This window comes from Mobula birostris, chromosome 26, assembly GCF_030028105.1.
Source record: "Mobula birostris isolate sMobBir1 chromosome 26, sMobBir1.hap1, whole genome shotgun sequence".
Lineage (NCBI taxonomy): Eukaryota > Metazoa > Chordata > Chondrichthyes > Myliobatiformes > Myliobatidae > Mobula > Mobula birostris.
Genome location: NC_092395.1, coordinates 37,919,718 through 37,944,328, shown reverse-complemented (window position 1 = coordinate 37,944,328; position 24,611 = coordinate 37,919,718). Strand labels below are relative to the sequence as shown.

Below are 24,611 nucleotides of genomic sequence, written 5' to 3'. Positions count from 1 at the left end.
CAATGGTACAGCGGTAAAAGTCCATCAGTATCCTGGAACAGAGGTGAGCTTTCTTGATGGTCCACAGGAAATGAAGACGCTGTGTGCCTTTGATCAAGATGGATAAGTTCAGGGACCAGGTGAGATCCTCGGAAATGTAGACACCAAGGAATTTGAAGCTTGGTACATGCTCCACTACAGCTCCATTGATGTAGATGGGGACGTGAGGGTGGCGCCTAGCATGCTTGAAGTCCACAATGATCTTCTGGGTGTTAAGGGCCAGGTTGTTGTCAGCACACTACGTGACAGGTGCTGGATCTCATCCCTGTAGGCCGTCTCGTCATCCCCCTTGATCAGGCCAACCACCGTGGTGTCGTCTGCGGACTTGATTATGGAGTTAGAACCACGTACAGGAATATAGTCATAGGTGAAAAGGGAGCACAGAAGAGGGCTCAGCACACAGCCTTGAGGCACACTGGTGTTCAGGGTGAGAGTGGAGGAGGAGAGGTTGTCTAACTCAACAGATTGGGGTCTGTTAGTCAGAAAGTCCAAGGTCCAGTTGCAGAGGGATGAGCTGATACCTAGGCAAAGTTTGGCGATCAGCTTGGAGGGGATCACAGTATTGAATGGCAAACTAAAGTCAATGAACAGCATTCTGACGTAAGAGTTGGGGCTGTCCAGGTGGGTCAGGGCAGAGTGAAGTGCCGTGGAGATGGCGTCCTCTGTTGACCTGTTGGTGCGATAGGCAAATTGCTGGGGTTCCAGGGTAGTGGCCAGACAGGATTTCAGATGTGATAGAACCAGTCTGTCAAAGCACTTTGCAATGATGGGGATGAGTGCAACTGGGCGGAAGTCATTCAGGCCTGTGGCAGTGGAATGCTTTGGCATCAGATAAGATTTGACATAGTGATAACATTGTGGGATTTGCTGTGTGCTTGGACAGCCTCTTCCCAGCATTCAGAATGAACGTATCTGAAAGAAACAAGGTTTGGCTTGTTAATATTCAGCTTTTTAATATACACAGTTCAGGAATTTAGAAATGATCATTTCAATGCCAGAAGTGAAAATAATTTGTAAATGTACACTTTCCTGAAAGTGAATTTGCATGTTTAATCGACCGAGATGAGTAAATTAATTTTGATGGTGGTCTCAAGCAGAAGGAGCAGAGTGCTGGCATTGCTGGTGTTCAGCTTCCTTGTGCATTCTGGTGTAAAAGCCCTGCACCCAATCTCCTCTGAGACTGGTGCAGGTCTTGGCATTCTGGTTCAGAAAAGCTATAGAAATACATTTATTGAACACCAAAAAAGCTGAACACAAAAAAACCCTTTACGTAATTACATCATCACATCAGACCAGTTTCTTAAAGTGAAACCCCAACTCAATGTCATGATTGTAAATTATGTACATTTCCACCAGTTACCTTACCCTACACTGGCAGTGTCCCAGCAATATTCAATGTCAAGGTAGTAAATGGGCAGCTTTAGCAGTAGGTTCATTGAATTAGAATACAACAAAGGTCCTCTGAAATCTCTTAATTTACAGTAATCATGGAATCATGGCATAATATAAGAACAGATTTTACTCTTCCATTCCACAAAGATTATCAGGAATAGAAGCTATAAATAGTCCTTGTGGTTAATGAATATGTTTTCCCTACAATCTTTGTGGTTTGTCTTCACCAAAGTCTCACTCCAGGCAGCAGTGGGTGTGCTGCAATACAGTCGGCCCTCCTTATCCACGAGGGATTGGTTCCGAGACTCCCCGCGGATACCAAAAAACGCGGATGCTCAAGTCCCTAATTAACCTATCACAGTGTGGGTGGACTTTAGGACCCAGAGCAGCACAGGACCCGCTGCCCGCAGTGTTTCTGTTCCATTGACTTATAATACCTAATACAATGTAATTGCTATGTAAATAGTTATACTGTATAGTTTGGGGAATAATGACAAGAAAATAAAGTCTGTACATGTTCAGTACAGACGCAACCATCGAAGCTCTTCTGGGAAAGCTGATGCTGATTCTCCCATGATCTTTAAGTTCTTGAAGCTGTAGCGCCTTACATAGCCAGCCAACTAGCCTAGCACTAACACTTCTACGAATTTCAGCTTCTTTCTGCTTTATTGTGCGAATGCTCGATTCGTTCTTACCGACTTTATGGTCCACTTCGGAATGCGACATGCCACTTTTCAAAAGATCTAATATTTCTAAATTCTTGGAGAGAGATAGCACCTTACGCTCCCTCTTACCCTTTGAGGAATTCCTTTGACCATGTAATTGCTTTTTAGGAGCCATTTTTCACAGAAACAAAGTAGCGAATGAATGATAAGCAAGGCGAACAATGCTCGAACAACGAGTGCTGGAGAGAGAACTTCCAGGTTTTCCCGATCCGCGGTTGGTTGAGTTCGCGCATGTGGAACTCACAGATAAGGAGGGCCGACTGTATTTTGCTTTGTGTCCAGTCTTGGTATAATGACTTGGTATTATTACATCTTTACCTCTGTACGTCTGTACTTTCTGTGCATTTCCCTCTCTGATACTAGTCCTCAATTTTTTGTTTGTGTAAAAAATTTTCGAGTCAATGAACTTCTATGTCTTAGAATAATTCTGAGATCTTTAACATCCACCTGAAATATATATATCTCTAAATTTTCCTCCTGGCCTGGATACCTTAAGAGGCAAATCAGTTTGCGTCTCAACTTTCAACAATACTTGGTTACAGTCATATGTTTGCTTCAGAGGCTGAAATTACAGGATTATCAGGTGCTGTAGGAGTTTATAGTGGTTCCTCCAAGATGCTATCACTTAGATATCAATTAAAGTAAGGACGTACTCCAGCATCTTAAGTTGTGAAACATGCATGTTTCAAGTGCTGTTATTATTCCATCTGGTGGGTTGTCTTGTATCCATGGCAACATTCCCTCTTCACCAAATCCGCCAAGTGCAATTTTTCTTTTTTGAAGTGCTGCTGCTTTGATGTGAGAACCAGAGTCTTCAAAGCACTGGGTTACAAATGTTCACTGTGCAGAAGGTTTACAGACAGAGAGATGGTTGCGATTTCGTAATGAAGAATCTTTGCATTTTGCTCTCAGCGTTACACCATCTCAGCATCAGAAAACCTAACCACAAGTAAGCGAGCTACAATAATGTACAACAGACTTCCATGAAGTCATAATAAAGTCTGTAGGTGTGTGGGTTTCCTGCACATTCCAAGGATGCGAGGGTTAGGAGGTTAATTACTCATGTGGGCAACACCGTCTCATTGGGCCAGAAGGGCCAGTTAATGTGCTGCATCTCTAAAGAAAAAATATTTAAAATGAAAAGTATGCAAGGCTCCCTGTGATATCCTACTAGTTTTAGCTCGTCAACCTGAAAATGCCCCATTTATCCTAACCCTGACTGATAACTAAAAGCAATCCTCGAGCACATTTTGAACATTATTCACACCCTCATTCCACAAGTTCTGACCTTGTCAAGTACCTTTATGTGCAAACTTTTCACATGCTTTTTGAAAAGTCCAATACCCTTTGCCTATAATACTTTCTCATAACATTTCAAGTAAATTATTTCCTTTCATAAAACCATGTTGATACTGCTTTATTGTATTACAGTTTTTTTAAATGATCTAATTCATGACAACTAGATCTATAGGTAAGGGAAAAGGGAATGTCTAGACAGCAAAAATGTATATGTTAGGATTCTCTTTTATTGACTACAGCTCAGCATTCAATACCATCATCTCCTCAAAATTAATAAGCATCAAGGCTTTAGTCTCACTACTTTTTTGCAATTATGAAGAAAGCACAGCAACACCTCTACTTTCTCCGAAGTTTGTGAAGATTCGGCATAACATCAAAAACTTTGACCAACTTCTGTGGATGTGTGGTGGGGAGTATACTGATTAGCTACATCACAGCCTGGCATGGAAAGACCAATGCCCTTGAACAGAAATTCCTACAGAAACAATGGATATGCCGTAGTCCATCATAGGTAAAGCCCTCAATATCATTGAGCAGATCTACATGAAACATTGACATAAGAAAGCAACATCCATCAGCAGGGACCCCCACCAGCCAGACATGCTCCCTTCTTGCTGCTGACATCAAGAAGATGATACAGGAGCCTCAAGACTCTCACCACCGGGTTCAGGAATAGTTATTACCCCTCAACCATCAGGCTCTTGAACCAAAGGGGATAACTTCACTCAACTTCACTATCGCTGAACTGTCCACATAACTTACAGATTTTCTTTCGAGGTCTCTTCATCTTATGTTCTCGATATTATTGCATATTTATTTTTTATTACTACTTTCTTTTTGTATTTGTACAGTTTATGTCCTGCACACTGCTTACACACCCAAGTTGGTGCACACTTTCATCAATTCTGTTATGGTTACTGTTCTGTTATGGATTTATTAAGTATGCCCATAAGAAAAAGAATGGTGACGTGTATGTACTTTGATAATAAATTTACTTTGAACTTTAAGATGTCTCTCTGTTAGTACTGTCCTATAAGAAAGATGCTTGCCTGAATGATAGGGACATGGGTGGGGGAGGGGAGGGAATGATAACTCACGGGGAGACTGTGATGTCATTAGTAACTTTGCGTAAGGGAATGATTGTGCTTCCACATTCTATTCACCTGAACTGTATGTGTGGCAGCAATGGTAAGCTGGATTGATTCCATCCTTCTCAGCTTAGACTCTGAGCAGATACTTAAAAGAAAAAGACCCTTCTGATTTGCTTTCCCTTTTCATGCCACCTTTTGTTTCACAGGATAATTCTGAGCGAGCTCTCAGAGACCTGGAGGCAGAATATAGCTCACTGTATACTATTCTTGATGAGCTGAAGGAAGACATGGTGACAAAGATCAAACAAGAACGGGCCAGCAAGACATACGAACTGCAGGTAGGTCTGTCATCTTGATTATAAATGGTTCAGCTAGGTAAGCTGGATCAGACAGCAAAAGAGTCTGTAGTATAGCCTCGTGGTTAGACAAACAGCAGCAAGCTATTAGAATGGTCATTTACACCATTTGGGTATCTAGAATTGACACAGTCACACCAGCACTACACAATGCAACATTAAATGGCAAAAAGGTTCTGGGTTTGGATTCTGCAGACTGCAGGGATCACCATTAGGATAGGAACCAATCCATGGACTGAACCTGGTACGGGTTGCCATCTAGTTCAAGTGTGAAAAACCTTCGATTAGAATGCAACACTGTCCATGCAGTGTTCCTATTTCTCAGGGTGCTGGGGAAAATAATTATTGGGGGTGGGAAAGAGGGAATTTGATAATGTTTGACCTGAGGCACAGTTTTCAAGAAGAGCTTGTATTTGTACTGCACTCTGGACAGGCTAGGCTTGTATCTCCTGTAATTTAGAAGAATGAGATGGAACTTGTGCTTATAAAACCTTGAAAGGTCTCAACAAGATGGATGTTGTGAGAAGGCTTCCCTTTGTGAAAGAACCTAGAATGAGGGGTCGTTCCTTGAAAATAATGTCCATTTAAGACAAAGATGAGGCATTTTTTCCTCTCTGGTTTTTTGAGACCTTCCTCAAAAGGTAATGGAAGCTGTGTCTTTGGATATTTGAAATGGTGGAGGTAAATAGACTTCGATTAAAGAGCTGAAAGGATGCCAGAGGTTGGCAAGGCTGAGGTAGCAATCAGATCAGCTGTCATCTTGCTGAATATCTGAGCAGCCAAATTCAACCCCTGATTCATGTATGCAGTTCATAAACTTCTTCTGAAATTAGGAGTATTTGGCCAATTTAAAAAAAAAACACACACACAAATGAGGCAAATGACCATTTGATTGATTCAGTGTTAGTAGGTCACTAGAAAATTTTCCCGATGCATGGGATTTTTTAACAGCCTCTGTGCAAACTTCACTTTAAAAGCTGCCACAAGCAGCAGTGAGAGGGAGTCTTTCAGATACAGCAGTTTTGTTCTGCAACTTTAACCTCTAAAGAAAAAATGCAAATGCTGAGCCAAACTAATGCTAAATAAAGAACTCTGTATTGATTGTAAACAATGGAAACTCAAATATTCTTTGTCTCAATATTGTTGATTCCTTGCTGTGGCTTGAGTTCACATCAAGTAGCGTTTTTTCCTTGAAGAATTAGAATTCAGAAATAATAATAACTTAACCTGGGGGGGGCGGGGAAGAGAAAGTATAACACAAATGTCTGGGACTGCAGCAATATGTCTATAACACACAGCTGTACTGCATTACTGAATCACGAACACACACAATTTAGAAATTACCTGACTACTACTGGTTTACAAATAGAGACCTATACATGTAATTGTATTTCTTTAATCCAGAACATAGTGGTAAAATAAGCAGCACTGAAAGATGTCATGTTTTTTAGCAGTATTTGTATGTAATACATAAAATACTTTACAGATGCTGAGGTCAAAGCAACACACAAAACATGCTGGAAGAACTCAGCAGGTGGGGCAATATCCATGGAAACGTTAACTGTTCGTTTCCACGGATTCTGCCCGACCTGCTGAGTTCTTCCAGCGTGATTTGCATGTTGCTTGTATGTACTATCAGTTCAATGGTTCAACCAGTGGTGCAGGCTCACTTGAACCAAGATCAATAGAAATCGATGCAATTTCTCTTGAACTATCAGCTAATGATGAAGTATCATGTTTGCATCAGGCTTCCAGAATCTGCAGGATTTTTGATTTTTTGACCACTTTTCTACATTCTTTTGCTCCTGTACTTCCAAGTTAAGTTGATTGAGTTTCATTAAGCTGACACACTGGAGTTCCATTACAAAATATGAAGACCATGTGGAACTCTGCTTAAAGGTCTATAATTTGGAAAAATGGCAGAATAAGATCAAAGCAACCTTTCCTCTGAGCACACATTTTGTCTTTTCAACCTGTCCATTGATGGCCTTGTTGGTTCACTTCAATCCTGACCAGCGGGTTTGTTTGATACTCTGAGTTGAACTTCATTGCTGATGCCACACTGATGATTATTTCACCTCTTTCCTTATCAGAACCAACTGACAGTCTGTACCAAGGCTTTGGAAAGTTCAGAAGAACTTCTGGAGTTTGCAAACCAGACATTGGACAACACAGACTCTGATGGGTTAAACCAGGTATTTGCCCCACTTACTTTTTTGCATAATTCATATGAACATTCCACATCAGAAGTTTGTAAATAACATACAAGTATATGGTTTACAGTAAGTTCTCTTAGTGGAGCAAGTTAGGCCAGTGGTCGCCAACCTCCGGGCCGCAGACCGATACATTGCCGCGAAGAATGCAGCGGTACAGCGGTAGCCAGAACGCACCCAGCACATCTTTAAGAAAAAAGCCAAAATAAACAAGCTAATTAATTAGGTGCTGCCCGGCACGTAATTAATCTTGTTTATTTTGGCTTTTTTTTCTTAAAGATATGCTGGGTGCATCCCGGCTACCGCTGCATGCTTCGCGGCAATGTATCGGTCCGCAACCTGGAGGTTGGAGACCACGGAGTTGGGTGTCCTTTATCTTAAAATGGAAAAATAACTGGGCTTCAGAGCTATTTGTTTTACTTTCTCAGGAATTAAATAATTTAGCCATTTTTTTTTTAATTGACTAGCCATGGTTCATTAAATCTTCTGCTTAGTGCTCCTGTCCTCTGCTTCTCCTGATTATCGTTAGTGAGATGGATGCCTAATACACCTGCCCAACTAACTAGATGTAGTGCTGAAATCATTGCATCATCTGAGAAGTATGAGTGCCTTTTTAAAGATTTGCTTTATGGCCCTGAATTACCAAGTTAATAGTCTTAATTGACATAACCAAGATTAGTTAACCCAAACATGAAACCTTCCTTGTCTGGTTAATTTTATTTCTCACTAAGAACTGCTTTGAACACTGAGTCACCTGAATACCATTTCAACTAAGATTACTCAAAGTAAAATGTGGTGTTTCGCCCTCCTTCCACTAATGGCTTTTCCTTTGTAAAATCGGTTTCTTAGATGTCAAACAATTGGCATTCAAGGAATCTGAGAGCAATTATTTTTTTGTTTTTAAATACGTCTCGAAAGGGTTGACGAAAACCTTGAACTCTTTCACAAATTACACAGTTTTAACATGTTTAAATTATCAATTCAAAGAAGTTTAGAGTTGAATCGGAAAGCAGATAAAGGGAGTGGGTTAGAGGTCAAGGAGAGGTAGTGTTGTGAGCATTAGTACATCTATTTGTGGTATTTAAGTAGATTTGTTACAACTAATATGGTTTGCTTGCAAATCGCAATGCATAGAGATAAAGCCAGTCAACCATGAAATAGAGAAAAAGTTTATGAATGAATTGACAGTCAATGGATTAATCAAAGATAAAGCAAGCCTTATCATTTGTGGATACAGTTGTGTGTGCACCCACAATTTTACAATTGGAAAATGATTTTACAGTGCTATATATTTGAGTGCTTTAAGTGTTTTTTTTTAATTTTTAGATCTGGCTCCTGCAATATCATTGGCTGCTTGGTTGTGGTTTGTGGCTGGTTTACCTGACTGCAACATGCACTTTTGCTTAACTGTGTTTGAATAATTGTGCCCATTTGCATGTTTGACCTTTTCTCTCTTCTCTTTTTCTGCTTTGAAGGCTGCCAAACAGATTAAAGATAGGTATTGTAAAATACTTTTGCTTATGATCTATTTTTATATTAATCTAACTTAAATTAAGAACTGCACATTATCTTTTGCTTGCTTCAAGTACTTAATAAACCACCAATGGTTTTGCTTGTTCTGGAAGTTGGGACTGCTTACTGTAGAGGGATTCTATTTTACTGCTTTAGTCCTGACTTTAGGATCAACAATTTATGCACTTGGTTTAAGAAAAGAATAATTTTCATGCATTTCACTGCATCATATAAAGGAGTAAAACTTTGCTGAATATACCTGACAATCAAAAACTTTTCGGGCATTTTCCTAATCTAAAAATTTCAAACTTTCTGTCCTCTAATTGAATAATTATACATGGGGAGGGTTATTTCTAATATATTATCCAGATTTTATATAAAACCTTGCCTTCCTGTGACTGGTTATGAATAAATTACTTTCATTTTCAAAGTATTGTGACCTCAAGACATGTTGAACAAAACTTTAGGTTAGAAGCAGCTGCATTTTACAATAATACTAGCTAAGTAACCCAAATAGTGTTGAATTGCTACAACCAAGCTTAAAATGCATCTTCTAATTCTTGCTTTGCTTACTTCTAAAATAATTAAAGCCTCTTCACTTGTGCTGGAAGCTGTTGAATGTCGAAGGATTGCACTAAATGGAGCATTCAGAAGTATTTGCCCCACCCTATCATTTGTGAATAAAAACATAGTTGAATATGATTATTAACTTTCATTACCATTTAAGAGTACCATTTCTGTGACATTGCTAATGAAAAGGAACTGTCCACACAAATCCCAATAGCTTAAAAAGTGAAATTTGACAAGTGAGGAGTGCTCCTGTATTCATCTTCCATTTATGCATGTAGGTGCACTATCTCAAAGATTCCTGGTCTTATACCGGTTGCAATGCATTCATAAAATCTAATGTAGCCAAAGAAACCATTTTTTAAGGCCAACATATTTTTTAAATGATTAACAAGGAAAATGTAGGCCATTCAACCTGTAAGAACTTTAACACTATTCAAATCGAACATGACTGTTAATTACATTGACCTATAACCCTTAACATCTTTGCCTAGTAAGTTCTCGGTTGATCCTATGTTCAACAACAGTATGTGGAAGAGGATTTTGAATTTCTCACTAACTATTGTCTATTTCCCTACCCCCATCCCCAGAACAAATACTAACTTTAAATTATGTAAGAAATAAAAGTAGGTCATTGAGTCATTTTGTACTTTGCCATTCAGTAAATTATTACTGATATTTACCTGAGCATGACTTTTCTGCATGAGCTCTGTCTCTTCATTCGCAAACTATCCAGATATTTCTCGATCTGTGCCTTGGATAGACTTGATGAGTGAGCCTCCACAGCCATTTTGGCTGAAGAATTCCAGAACTGAATAGCTAACACCTTTTAAGATTGTAATCCTTGGTTCTACATTCCCCAGTCAATGGAAACCTCAGCTTTGCAATTAACGTGTGAAAACCCTAGAGAATTTTTCAATAAGAACTTAGCCTTCTAACCTTGGAAGTTTGCCAAGCGTCTCATTGTGGGGCAATTCAGAATCAAGTTTAATATCACTAGCCCATATTATGAAATTTGTTTTGCAGCAGCAGCACATAATAAGAGCTATAAATTACAATATGAAACGTATGTAAAAAGAGAGTAAAAAGAGTGATGTAGCGTTCATGGGTTCATTGTCCATTCAGCAATCCAACGGTGGAAGGAAAGAAGCTGTTCCTAAAACATTGTGTGTGTGTCCTCAGGCTTCTGTACCTCCTCCCTGATGGTAGCAATGAGAAGAGGGCACATCCTGGCTGATGGGGGTCCTTAATGTTGGATCCGTCACTTTTTGAAGATGTTCTCAAGTTTGGGGAGGCTAGTTCAAAGGTCCAATTTAACGTCAGAGAAATGTATACAATATACATCCTGAAATGCTTTTTCTTCACAAACATCCACGAAAACAGAGGAGTGCCCCAAAAATGAATGACAGTTAAACATAACAACCCCAAAGTCCCCCCCAGCTCCCCTCTCTCACGCGTAAATGGCAGCAACCCACAATCTCCCACACCCCCCGCCCCCGGCCACTGGCAAAAACAAGCAAGCATTGGTACTGACACCATCACCGAGCACTCAAGTGTGAACAAAGCAATAGCAAAGACACAGACTTGCAGTTACACCAGAGACTTTACATTTCACCTGGTATTCGACATGCTACAAGTTCTCTCCCTTCCTAATAAGGAAGAAGGAGGTGTCTCTATTTTCCCAGCAAGTGGTGAGATATAACAAACAACTTGCTGGTTTACGATGTTAAAAGTTCATTACGTTGCTTTTTTGGAGCTCTGTGCCTGAAGACCGCAAAGGTCCCAGGTCTTTGGGCACATAGCAGTAGATTTTCCGACTCCCTCACACAGGTCTTCTGTCATGACAGCGACCCTTGATCTGCCCATCTCCCGGGTCCCGAGACCTTAGACTTCCAAATCCGAGCCAGACTCTCAGGCCAAACCCTCGGCATGCCGAAAAACGGCCAGTCCTGACACCCCAAGAACGGGTCCCCTTCCCACAAAGAACCGAAGTCGGCGTGTAACTCCAGGTCAGGGTCTTCAAAAGAACCCTGAAAGGGAAAAATAAAGATATTAAAGATGGAAATAGAGCTGTTTCCAAAGATGCAAACAAAGGAGTCACCGTTTGGCGCCATTTTAACTTCGCTCTGCCTCCCAGTTCACATGAGTTTACAACTTTCTGCAGTTTCTTCGATCCTGAGCAGTAGCCCCTCCATACCAGACGGTGATGCAACCAGTTGGAATGCTCCACAATACAACTCTAGAAATTTGTGAATGTCTTTGAAAACATACCAGTTCTCCTCAAACTCCTACAGTTGTGCTTTCTTTGTAATTGCATCAATATGCTGGACCAGGATAGATCTTCAGAGATGTTGACACCCAGGAACATGAAACTGCTCACCCTTTCCACTGCTGTGTGTTCCCCCGACTTACTCTTCCTGAAGTTCACAATAAATTCCATGGGCTTACTGACATTGAGTGCAAGGGTGTTGTTCCAATACCATGCAACCAACTCGCTCCTGTGTCATCAGCAAGTTGGTGTCCCAACTTTTCTCATGCTCCGTTCTAGCTGCAGTTTCATCAGGGCCCTTGGTAGTTGCAGTAGATGTACTTACACTTGCACGCACTCAGGCCCTTCAACAGTAATTGCCATTGAATCATTTGCCTTCCTAAATTGCTGTTTCTATAGATCAACTTTCAGTGGTTCTTGTACAAGGATATTCAGATCACTTTGAGCATCCTCAGCACCACAGACAGAGGAGTGAACATTGTGAGAGAGCGAGCAAAATCAGCCCAACCCTCGCCTCCGATCCCAAGGCCCTGCTTTTCCGATCTATCTGGGCCAGCGTTTTAAATCATCCAAACTCTGCATGGTACCACGCATTGGGTCCAGGCCCCTGTGAAACAGTCAAGGACCTATTGAGTTTTGGAGAATGACAAACAATGCATCATTTGCACTGACAAGTTTTTCAAAGCCTTGTTTTGGACCTCAACAGGAAATAATTCTTCTCAATATACTTGATCAAATCCTTCATTAGCAAAGACTTCGACATTATATCATCTTTTGATGTCTACATTCAAGAGAAAATTAACTTGATCTCTGCAACCCGTTTGTCCTCTTAACTCATTAACCTGAATGTCATTTCTATAGCAACACTAAGAAAAATCTATAAAGTTGATTCCTATTCAAGCTTTATTTAAGAAACTATTTTGTTTTTCAGTTTCATAAAAAAGATTGAGAATTTCAATCAAATCGCCCCTTAAATGTTCTAATTCTAAGGAATGCAGTGCTTCTTGGAGTAATCTCTCCTCACTAATTTAACGCTTGTATTCCAGATTATCATTTCAATAAATCCAAGCAACACTTGTACACCTTTTATAATATGTCACAGCCAGAGATTTTCTATAGTCCACGTACAGTTTTGTGGACCTACAAAGCAATTTCTACAACATTGTATACCAGTGTTATGAATATAAATAGGCCAAGGTTCAAGTAGTCTTTGGAATTTTTTAAACTTTATCTTTTAGTTTTTCACCTGAAAGATGTTCTCTCCTTTTCAATATGGGAGACTTCTCATTCACTAACAGTTTAAAAAAAAAAAAATCTATTTTCTGCAATGTGTAATCTCTCTCACCCCACACACACACACCCCCACTTCAATCATTTGGATTGGTATTCAAGAAAACCAGTGACCAACCCAGTCTTCAATCTAATTTTTGCTACCTTTATATTGATTTCAAGGCAGAGAGCAGAATTTTAAAGCTCAATATGTTTTAACGGAACTTTTATTGCAGAGAATAGAACTATATTTGTTTAATGGTCTCCTTGTCCATTTGTTTTTCTCCTGTTTCCAGCCTTTATACCCTTCACAATTTCCAGGAGATTGCTTGGTCTACTTTGAAACCTGTCTTCTACCAAATTATTGGAACATTGTAGAATTCCAAATAACAGGGAATCACTAAATGCTAACTATTCTTTTTTTGATCAATTTTACATTCCATTTGTATCAGTATTTACACTTGCAGTAAGCTTTCCATATTCCATATCTTTGCATTATCCCAAATGAGGCAATTTCAGAAATTGCTGTAGCAATTCAAATTAACAATGTTTAGATTTGCGACTGTTTTTCTTTGGTCCTCTGTCATTAACAGGTGTTCATAGATGTCTGACAATGTTAATAATATGTAAATTCAGTCAACCAAATAATACTCAACACCCAGTGTTGCAAGTATTCGTGAGGGGTAAAAGGACATGGTGAAGTTGCAACAGTATTTGCAGAGTTTTCCATAATGATTTGAATGGGAGAGAGTCCATGATGTATTGAACATAGGCTATGGAAGCCAGGTACATAACATACCAAGTGGTCTATTCTCATACCTTACTCTGTCACCTCACTGTGAACTGTCTTTGAAGGTCTGTGGCTTGACACAGAGCTAACAGATAACATTGAACTGGAAACAATACTTTTCAAAATAGTTTCGTCAGCAAATTGATTGTTGACTTGTCTATAGACGGGAATGCTGAATATGTTGCATGTAATGTTAGTTCTTGGACTTGTTCCCTAGTGTTACTATGGCACCAGCTTTCAGGCTGTCCTTAAAGGCCAAAGCCAGTGACAACATGAGTCATCTAATGGTCGACTTCTCCCAAGAACAAAAAATCCTTCGTTCACTGAAGTTCTTGCCAGGTGAGAGTGAGAAATAAGTGCCTTCTTTATTTCTGTCTTTATCTCCCTTGATCTTCTCTAAGTAAAATGCACAATCTATTATGTCCTCCAGATAGCAAAAGCAAACTAATACAAATACTCTGCTTGGAGGTGACGCTTGTAGGTTGCTATGAAATGATGAGGCTGATAGTCTGAACAATTTGCTTGAATCATAATTATTTCTGATTTGTTTTTGTTGTAAGCAAGTTTAAGATGGGGGAAGGGGTGGAAGAGATTTAATAGGAACTTGAGGTGTAACTTTTTTCATGCAGACAGTGGTCAGTATATAGAATGAGTCGCCAGAGGAAGGAAGTGAGGCAGCTACATTATTAATGACATTGAAAGGGTCTTGGGCAGGTACATGACGGAATGTTTAGAAGGGTCCGAGCCATATGCTACAAATGGGACTAGGATGGATGGAAACCTCGGTTGGCATGGACCAGTTGGGCTGAAGGGTTTGTTTCCTATCCCTGTTCAAAGTGAGGTCAGAATATTCGACAATGATCCCAACCGAAGCTGCCACTGCATTCTATTGAACGACATTAGAAATGACACAGGAGTTGGGCCTTGGACAACAAAACATCTCTTTTACCAGATTTGCACATGAGTGATGAGCAAGGAACTGGATCCTTAACTGTGTGTTCATCTACAGGGCTCTTAACTGCATCTGTTCCATTTCTTGCACCCTCTTGTCATACTGAGAGCAATAATAACTTCTGGGTCTCTACCCACATAAGCAACGTGTTGGGTAGCAGTTGTTCTTGTGCCTGCACGATTTCCTTCTCCCCGGTGCATTGATTTCCTCCCACACCCCAAAAACAGGGTGGTTGATAAATTAATCGGCTGTTGTAAATTACCCCCAGTGTAAGTTACTGGCAGAAAAATTGGGGTGGAGTTGGTGGCAGTGAAACAATGTTGCAGGGAAATAAAGTGGGCAAGTGAGAATGATGTGACTGCCCTAAGAGCTGGCGTAGACTTGATGGGCCAAATGATAGCCTCCTAAGAAATGAGATGTGTAACAAGATGGGAGATGTTTGTTGGATCATGTCCACAATTTCTGCCACCTCCAGTATGAGGCCCTTGTCATACATCCTTTCCCTTTGCCTTTCCACTTTCAAAGCGGCTGTTCCCTCCATAATTCCCTGACCCCCTCCACAATACTGCCTCCACTTGCTGTAGCATCTTCCCATGTAACTGAGAGAATGCAAAAGTTGCCTTTTTTAACCTCTTCCATTCCCACCACAGATCTAAATACGCCTTCCAGATGAAGCAATAATTCATTTGAATTGATAGTTTGGTATGTGACATTCCCAGCTCAAATCAAGGAAGGTTAAAGAAGCACTCCATGGAATGCCTTGGTCCTTCAGTAAGGGTAACCTGAACTTAAATTTCCCATCCCATTCACACTCCTCTCTTGCTATCCCACACTGTTTCAGTGAAACCCAAAATGACCTCAGAAGAACACATTGCAGCCCTCAGTGCTGAATCATTGAATTCAATTATTTACCTCACCAGCTTTCTAGACTGTATCAGAGCTAGCAACTACCAGTGAAAGATTCTCATTAACACTAATCCCATTCCTCTCTCCCTACATATGCTGCTTGACCACTTGAATATTTTGTCTTATTTTGATTTTCAGTCAGGCAGTTGTTACCCACACAATTTGGATTGATTTGTAAACTTCAGTCTGCATAGTGATTGAGTTGTGGAAGAAATCATAAACTGAATTGTAAATGAGTTATCACCGTAGAGTCGACTAGGTAATGTACACAAATGTCTTGGGGGAGTTTCGTGGTAAACGTGCCCCGTGCAGAATCGAAACCAAGTTGATTCCAGGTAGAATTGTTGACCCCTGCAACCATATCAAAAGACGACTTCAGTTGCCCTCCATATAGTTGGAGCTTGGAGGTTCACGCCATCCATCACTGCCCAGTGAACTCCACTACATCTGCACATCCATTCATGAGGGAGTTGTGGAGATGATGGTCCTATGTGAGTTAGGATGGGCTAGTGACTCACAGCCTCAGCCCTAGCAAGCTGTTTGCATGGAGTTTGAACATTCTTGCTGTGATTGTGTGGGTTTCCATTAAGTGAACCACTTTGCATCAACATCCTAAAGATAGGTGGACGAGTAGGTTAATGACGCTCATAATGTGCAGGTGAGCAGTGAAATTAGTGCATGGGAGGAGGGGCAGTGATGGTAATAATTGGGAGAATTAAATGGGCTTAGTGTAACTAGGTGCTTGCTAGGATTAACGAGCCAAAGTCTATGACTTAGCAGTGAAGTGCAGTGCTGATCAAGAATTATTGATAATGTCAGTGCATTCAGAGGAATGGTGGGGAAAATGTATTTCAAGCTTCTAGTTGTGTCTTTATTCTCTAAAATCTCTCAATGAAGCTAAAATTTGGTTTACCTTCCATTTTGCCATTTTTTATTACCAGTGCCAAGTATTCCAGAAATTGATACGACGGAGTGTCTGGTAGCAGACAACTGTGTGACTGTGGTCTGGCGAATGCCTGAGGAGGACGCAAAAATCGACCATTACGTATTGGAATATCGCAAGACCAACTATGAAGGGGCCCCACGACTGAAGGAAGAGCACCCCTGGATGGTGAGGGAAGGCATTAAGGAGATGGAATTCACATTGTCAGGTAAGTGCAATCAAAAGACATCACTTTGATAGTGTAACTTCTCCTGCGTACATCATTGAATTTTCATTCTAGATTGTGAGCTCAAGTTCTGAATGGAGACTATACACGGACTGAAGTTCTGGTGAAATCTTTCTTGGTGAAGATGAAAAAGCCCTCTAACTTTTTTATAACTTTCATATTATGACTTGGTTAATAGTGCCTTTTAAATTAGCCATTTGTCAACTTAACCCAGACTAAGAATTCAAGAACAAATTAAGAAATTGAGGTCTGAAAGATTATTATCACTGATATATATTGTGAAGTTTGCTGCTTTGTAACAGCAGTATAATGCAATACATAAAAATTAGTTAGAATGTATGAAAAATAAATAGTTCAAAACAAGAGAGCCAGATGAAAGGTCTTGGCCCGATACATGGACTGTACTTTTTCCATGGATGCTGCATAGCCTGTGGAGTTCCCCTGTGAAGCAGAATAGTGAGGTAGTGTTCATGGATTCAAAGGCCATTCAGAAATCTGATGGAAGGGGGGAAGAAGCTGTTCTGAAGTCATTGAATGTGCATTTTCAGGCTTCTGTACCTCCTGCTTGATGGGAGTATTGAGAAGAAAGCAGATCCTGTTTGGTAAGGGTCCTTTATGAATCATGCTGCCTTAAGGTATTGCCTTTTGATGTCCTCAGTGGTGGGTTGGTTAGTGCCCTTGATAGCAATGGTTGAGTCTACAACCCTGTACAGCTTTTTCTGATCCTGTGCAATGGAGCCTCTGTAGTAGGCAGTGATGAAACCAGTCAGAATGCTCTCCACGGTAAATCTGCAGCAATTGGTTAGTCTTTGGTGCACACTAAATCTCCACAAACTCGTAATGAAATCTAGCTGCTATTGATGTAGGTCAGGGCAAGCATTGCTGTGCATTGCAGTGCTATGCTTCAAATAAAATAGCCTTGCTTACCAATTTAGCTAAATATTTAAAAAGTAAAAATCTATCGAATGGACTATTTCTTATGTTATGTCTCCATCTAAATGTGCAATTATAGTAATCTATAATAAATAGAACAGACAATGTGACATAGAAATACTCTCAAGTCAGTGTGAGTTGATCAGTCTGATTGGTGGAAGAAGCTGTCCCGGAGCCTGTTGGTCCTGGCTTTTCTCCTGCGGTACCGTTTCCCAGATGGTGGCAGCTGGAATAGACCGTGGTTGGGGTGACTCGGGTCCCCAATGATCCTTTAGGCCCTTTTTTCACACCTGTCTTTGTAACTGTCCTGAATCATGGGAAGTTCACAACTGCAGAAGTACGGGGCTGTCCACACCACTCTCTGCAGAGTCCTGCGATTAAGGGAAGTACAGTTCCCATACCAGGCAGCGATGCAGGCAGTCAGGATGCTCTCAATTGTGTCCCTGTAGAAAGTTGTTAGGATCTGGGGACCCATACCAAACTTCCTCAACAATCTTGAGGTGAAAGAGACAATGGTGTGCCTTTTTCGCCACACAGCTGGTGTGTACCGACCACATGAGGTCCTCGGTGATAATGGATGCCAAGGAACTTAAGGCTGTTTACCCTCTTAACCCCAGATCTATTGATGTCAATAGGAGTTAACCCATCTCCATTCCTCCTGTAACCCACAATCATCTCCTTTGTTTTTGTGACATAGAGAGAGAGGCTGTTTTCTTGACACCACTGTGTCAGAGAGATGACTTCTTCCCTGCAGGCCACCTCGTTATTGTTTGAGATTAGGCCAATCAATGTAGTGTCGTCTGCAAATTTAATCAGCAGATTAGAGTTGTGGGTGGCGACACAGTCAAGGGCATACAGGGATTAAATGAGGGGACTTAGTACACAACCCTGAGGGGCTCCTATGTTGAGAGTCAGAGGAGTGGAGGTGAGGCGCTGTTACCACTTGCCAGCGATCTGACAGGAAGTCCAGGATCCAGCTGCACAGGTAGGGTCAAGGCCAAGGTCTCTGATCTTCCTGCCGAGCCTGGATGAAATGATGGTGTTGAATGCTGAACTGTAGTCCAAGAACAGCATTCTCACATAAGCATCCTCCTTCTCCAGATGTGTAAGGACAGTATGTAGGGCAGCTATTGCGTCGTCTGTTGATCATTTGTGTCGGTAGGCGAATTGTAGGGGGTCCAGTTTGGGTGGTAGCATGCTAGTCCTTGATGTAGTCCTTGACCAGCCTTTCAAAGCATTTGAGGCTCAAAGGCTCTCTATTGATCAAATAGTGTTCTTGTGATAGAAATAAAACTCTCATCCCATTGTGTCACCTGACCCAGATTCTTTGAGCCATAATGTGTATGTGCTAATTACTCGTAAATTTATAAACATTAGGACCACACATTAGAAACAAGGCATTTTGATGTGATCATACAAATATAACATTGACTTGAAAATGGCTTTATACTTCAACACGATCATCTGCTCACAACTAATCAATAAGCTCAAAGAACTAGGCCTCAGTACCATCTTGTGCATTGGATCCTGGGTTTCCTCACGTGCAGACCTCAGTCAGTTCACATTGGCAACGACATCTGCCCAATCACCATCGGCATGGTTGCACCGCAAGGCTGTGTGCTTGGCCCCCTGTCCTACTCACTTTATACTTATGACTGTGTGTCTCAGTACAGCTCCAATGCCATATTTACGTTTACTGATGACACCACTGTTGGCCAGATCAAAGTTGGTGATGCGTCAACATATAGGAGGGAAATATAAAATTTCAGAATCAGGTTTATTATCACCAGCATGAATCATGAACTTTGTTAACTTAGCAGCAGTAGTTCAATTCAGTACATAATATAGAAGAAAAATCAATCAATTACAGTAAATGTATATTGAATAGACTAAAAATCGTGCAAAAAAACAGAAATAATATATATTTAAAAAGTGAGGTAGTGCCCACGGGCTCAATGTCCATTTAGGAATCTGATGGCAGAGGGGAAGAAGCTGTTCCTGAATCGCTGAGTGTGTGCCTTCAGGCTTCTGTACCTCCTACCTGATGGTAACAGTAAGAAAAGACCTTAATAATGGACACTGCCTTTCTGAGACCCCACTCCTTGAATATGTCCTTGGTACTTTGTAGGCTAGTACTCAAGATGGAGCCGACTAAATTTGCAACCCTCTACAGCTTCTTTCGGTCCCGTGCAGTAGCCGCCCCCCCCCCCATCCCCATACCAGACAGTGATGCAGCCTGTCAGAATGCTCTCCACAGTACATCTATAGAAGTTTTTGAGTGTATTTGTTGACATGCCAAATCTCTTCAAATTCCTATTGTAGTCACTATCTTAAAAGTTGCTGGTGAACGCAGCAGGCCAGGCAGCAACTTTTATGTGTGTTGCTTGAATTTCCAGCATCTGCAGAATTCCTGTTGTTTTTGTAGTCACTATCTTGCCTCCTTTATAACTGCATTAATATGTTGGGACCAGGTTAGGTCCTCGGAGATCTTGACACCCAGGAACTTGAAGCTGCTCACTCTCTCCACTTCTGATCCCTCTATGAGGATTGGTGTGTATTCCTTTGTCTTACCCTTCCTGAAGTCCACAATCAGCTCTTTTGTCTTACTGATGTTGAGTGCCAGGTTGTTGCTGGGACACCACTCCATTAGTTGACATATACAGGAAGAGGAAGCTGGAGGTCCATGAGCCTCTCCTTTATTCTCCATTCCGGCCTCTTACTTCTTACCTGCCTATCACTGCCCCCAGGTCCCCTCCTGCTTCTCTTTCTCCTATGGTCCACTCACCTCTCCGACCAGATTCCTTCCTCTCCAACCCTTTACTTTTCCTAACTAGCTGGTTTCACCGATCCCCTTCTAGTTCTCCTACTTCCCCTCCACACATCTTTTATCCTGACGTTTTCCCCCATTCTTTCCAGTCCTGATAAAGGGCCTCTGCCCAAAACGTTGACTGTTTATTCATTTTCATAGATGCTGCTTAACCTGCTGAGTTCCTTCAGCATTTTGTGTGTGTTACTTTAGCTCTCAGCTTGGATGTTACATCTCTCAATCCCGACACAAGGCAACCTCCGTCAAGGGCAAGTTCATCTCAGTGCTGGTTAAAATGGGGGATCTGGAGTGTCTGCTGCACGTTCCAGCTCCTTTGGGTGACTATGTAGACCTGAGACAGTGTGCGGTACGAGGGGTGATTGATTAGGGTAGAAGGAGTCAATTTTAGAAAACCTAGCGCATTTATTTTTCCTACATTTACACACTTAGTCCAGTGGTCGTGGAGCATACGGATCCCTTCTTTGTAGAAGTCGGCGTCTTGGACCTCCAGAAAGTGGTCCACAGCAGGGGTGATTGATAAGTTTGTGGCCTAAGGTAGAAGGAGATGAGTTATTAACTTCAAACTTTCTGCATTTTCACACAGAGTTGAACTGCATGTGCATGTAACAAGAACTGTATATCTCATCTCCTTTACCTCAGGCCACGAACTTATCAATCACCCCTGCTGTGGACCACCTGGATGTCCAAGATGCTGTCGTTGCATGCACGTGCAGTTCAACTCTGTGAGTGATAATGCAGAAAGTTTGAAGTTAATAACTCATCTCCTTCTACCTTAGGCCACGAACTTCTGAATCATCCCTGCTGTGGACCACTTCTACAACCACTGGACTAATTGTGTACATGGAGGAGGGGACTATGCTGAAAAATAAATGTTAGGTTTTCTAAAATTGTCTCCTTCTAGCTTAGGCCACGAACTTATCAATCAACCCTAGTACTTGTTTCCCTTTGGATCATCTCTGCTGTAATAGGGACACTTTCATTTTGCATTAGGGAGAATATGTCGAGGAGTGTCCTCTTTTATAAATTTTGCAGCTATTGCCTTTTCCGAGGGTAAATGAGAGAATCTATCAGCATTTCCATGCTCAGCCGCCCTCTTGAATTCAGTCTTGTACTTATATCTTCCAAGAAATAGAACCCATTTCTGCAATCATGCTGCAGTTAGTGGGACAGGCTTCTGTGGATTAAAAATGGACACTAGTTGATGATCAGTAACCAGGATGAGCACTCTCCCATACAGATGCTGGTTAAAATGTTTTACACCCTAACCAGACTCAAGGCCTCACTGTCAGACCGTGCAGAGTTTTTCTCTGCAGCGTTAAGGGCTAGGGGCGTTCACTTCCATGACTCATAGCGTGTGACATGACTGCAGCTTTACCATTAGGTGAGACATCACAGGCAAGCTTCACTGGATGAAGTGCATCATAATGTGTGAGTACAGTGTCAGACTTCACCACTTCCTTTTGATAGTCACCTCATGCAGCTTTCCCCATTGCCACTTCTTCCAGATCTGTTGTGCTGAGTTCAAGGGGTGGAGCACAGTAGCTAAGTTTGGCAAGAAACTGCTATAGAATTGACAAATCCTGAAATGGACTGCAACTGTGACATGACCTTTGGTCTTGCGACATCCTCCACTACTTGAATATTCTTGTGTAATCGTTGTGCCTTGATGGTGTGACCACGGTAAGTGATGCCTGGTTTTAAAAAAAATCTTGTTGCATTGTGCTCTGAGCCCATAATCTTCTAATCTTTTTAATACTGCTGTGAGATTTTGGAGATGTTCCTTGTCATCTTCACTGGTCACAATGATGTCATCCAGGTAACACTGCGTGCCTGGACAGCCTTGCAGCTGGTCCATAGTTTTCTGCCAGAATGCAGGTGAAGATGCCCCACCAAAATTAAGCTGCTTATTGGTGATAAAGCCTGTTATGAGTGTTTGTGGTGAAAAACACCTCACGTTCTTCCTCCATCTCTATCTGTAGGTCGGCCTCAGCTAAGACCACATTGCTTAAGTGTTTCCCTTATACACCTCTATCAGGTCATATCTCATCCTCCGTCATGCCAAGGAGAAAAGGCCGAGTTCACTCAACCTATTCTCATAAGGCATGCTCCCCAATCCAGGCAACATCCTTGTAAATCTCCTCTGCACCCTTTCTATAGTTTCCACATCCTTCCTGTAGTAAGGTGACCAGTGCTGACCAGGGTCCTATATAACTGCAACATTACCTCGCTGCTCCTAAACTCAATCCCATGGTTGATGAAGGCCAATGCTCCGTAAGCCGTCTTAACCACACAATCAACCTGCGCAGCAGCTTTGAGTGTCCTATGGACACAGAATTATAAATTAATACAGCATATTTCATGTTTGATTTCTTTTAAATCAGGCACACGTCCATTTTACATAATGTTATGATGACCCCGCGTAGCACTGATTTGCATAGTGCTGCAATTCTGAGGAACACATCCTCAGCATTAACCAGGGTCTGAATGTATAGTTATGTAGTGATTAAATATAGTTACGCAAACACTTGTACAGAATCCAACCTTGAGAAGCCTCTTTGTCCTTCCTATTTCCACTCTGTGCTGCCTACAATCACATCTGATTTTAGGGTGGGGGGGAAGAGTGTCAAATCAACAATTTGGATTGCAAATCACCTTTGACCCCTGATCGTGTGATAGACAGTGGCTGGTGATCTGAAGTTTTACCCAGTGTGTATGTGGATGTGTGAAAGGAATTAACCTCCTCACAGATCCTGATGCCCCTGGGCTTACCTCATGAATCACTGATCCTAAAGTGAAGTCCAGGCAGGCACAGAGCTCTCCCAGGTTTGACAGGCTACAATTCAATTCGAAGTTACAATTTACTATCAGAGAAATGTATGCAACAGACATCTTGAAATGCTTTTTCTTCACAACCATCCACGAAAACAGAGTGCCCCAAAGAATAAATGACGGTTAAATGTTAGAACCCCAAAGTCCTCCCCAGCTCCCCCCCCACGCATAAGCAGCAGTGAGCAATAATCCCCCCCCTCCCCCCACCGGCAAAAAAAAGCACCAGCACCACCCACCAAGCACTCAGGCGTGAGCAAAGCAACAGCAAAGCCGCAGACTTGCAGTTCTCCAAAGACTACTTGTTCACCCAGTATTCGACATACCATAGGTTCTCTGTCTCCCTAATAAGGGAGAAAGAGGTGTCTCCTTTTTCCCAGCGAGCGAGGACTCCCTTTTCCCAGCAAGCGAGGAGACATAACAAACAACTCACTGGTTTATGATGTTAAAAGTCCATTACGTCGGTTTTTTCAAGCTCTGTGTCTGAAGGTCACAAAGGTCCCGGGTCTCCAGGCATACGGTCGTAGATAACCCGACTCCCCCAATAGCACATAGGTCTCCTGTCGTGACACTGACCCTCGATCTGCCCGTCTCCAGAGCCCCAAGACCCTAGGCTTCCGAATCCAAGCTGGCCTCTTCAGCCGAGCCTTTGGCATGCTGAGCAACATCGGTCGATCGTGGAACCCCAAGAGCAGGTCCCATTCCCGCAAAGAACTGTAGTCAGCTTGTTACTCCAGGTCAGGGTCTTCCAAAGAACTCTGAAAGAGAAAAATAGAGATATTAAAGATGGAAATAGGGCTGTTTCCGTCGATGCAAGCAGAGGAGTCGCTGTTAGGCACCATTAACCCTTCTAAGATCCGCCAATTTAAAACATTAGAGTGGGGCATCATGTGACAACTTGTAGAATATTGATTAGGTCACACCTTGTTGCCCCACTATAGAAGGGATGTAACTGCAAGGAAGCATGCCAAGGAGATTTACCAGGATATTTGCTGCATTGCAGTATTTCAGTTATAAGCAGAAACTGTTTGTCCTCCCAGAGCAGAGAAGGTTGAGGTGTGACCAGATGGAGGTATATAAAATTATTAAGGTGATAGGGTAGATGGTAAAAAAAAATAATTTTCCCACAGTAGGACTGTATAAGACAAGGGCAAAGGTCCTCCCTGCATCAAAGGACTCTGCAGAGAGTGGTGCGGACAGCCCAGTGCATCTGTAGTTGTGAACTTCCCACTACTCAGGATATTTACAAAGACAGGTGTGAAAAGGGCCCATAGGATCATTGCGGATCTGAGTCACTCTAACCACAATCTATTCCAGTTGTTACCATCTGGGAACCTGTACCGCAGCATAAAAGCCAGGACCAAAAGGCTCCAGGACAGCTTCTTCCACCAGGCCATCAGACTGATTAACTCGCACTGATTTGAGTGTATTCTATGTTACATTGACTGTTCCATTTATTATAAATTACTATGATTG

The 24,611-nt window shown here is 41.7% G+C and overlaps 1 protein-coding gene across 2 annotated transcripts in view; it reads left to right on the top strand.

Moving 5' to 3' along the window:
* fsd1 (fibronectin type III and SPRY domain containing 1) overlaps positions 1-24,611 on the top strand; it is a 46,522-nt gene that overhangs the window by 6,514 nt on the left and 15,397 nt on the right. Inside the window, exons 3-7 of one of the 2 annotated variants that reach the window (XM_072243840.1) lie at positions 4,753-4,884; positions 6,996-7,097; positions 8,591-8,613; positions 13,740-13,861; positions 16,322-16,531. In XM_072243840.1, coding sequence (XP_072099941.1) covers positions 4,753-4,884; positions 6,996-7,097; positions 8,591-8,613; positions 13,740-13,861; positions 16,322-16,531 — 589 coding nt within the window. Of the gene's footprint in view, positions 1-4,752; positions 4,885-6,995; positions 7,098-8,590; positions 8,614-13,719; positions 13,862-16,321; positions 16,532-24,611 lie in introns of both variants that reach the window. The other variant, XM_072243841.1, reaches the window with a different exon arrangement.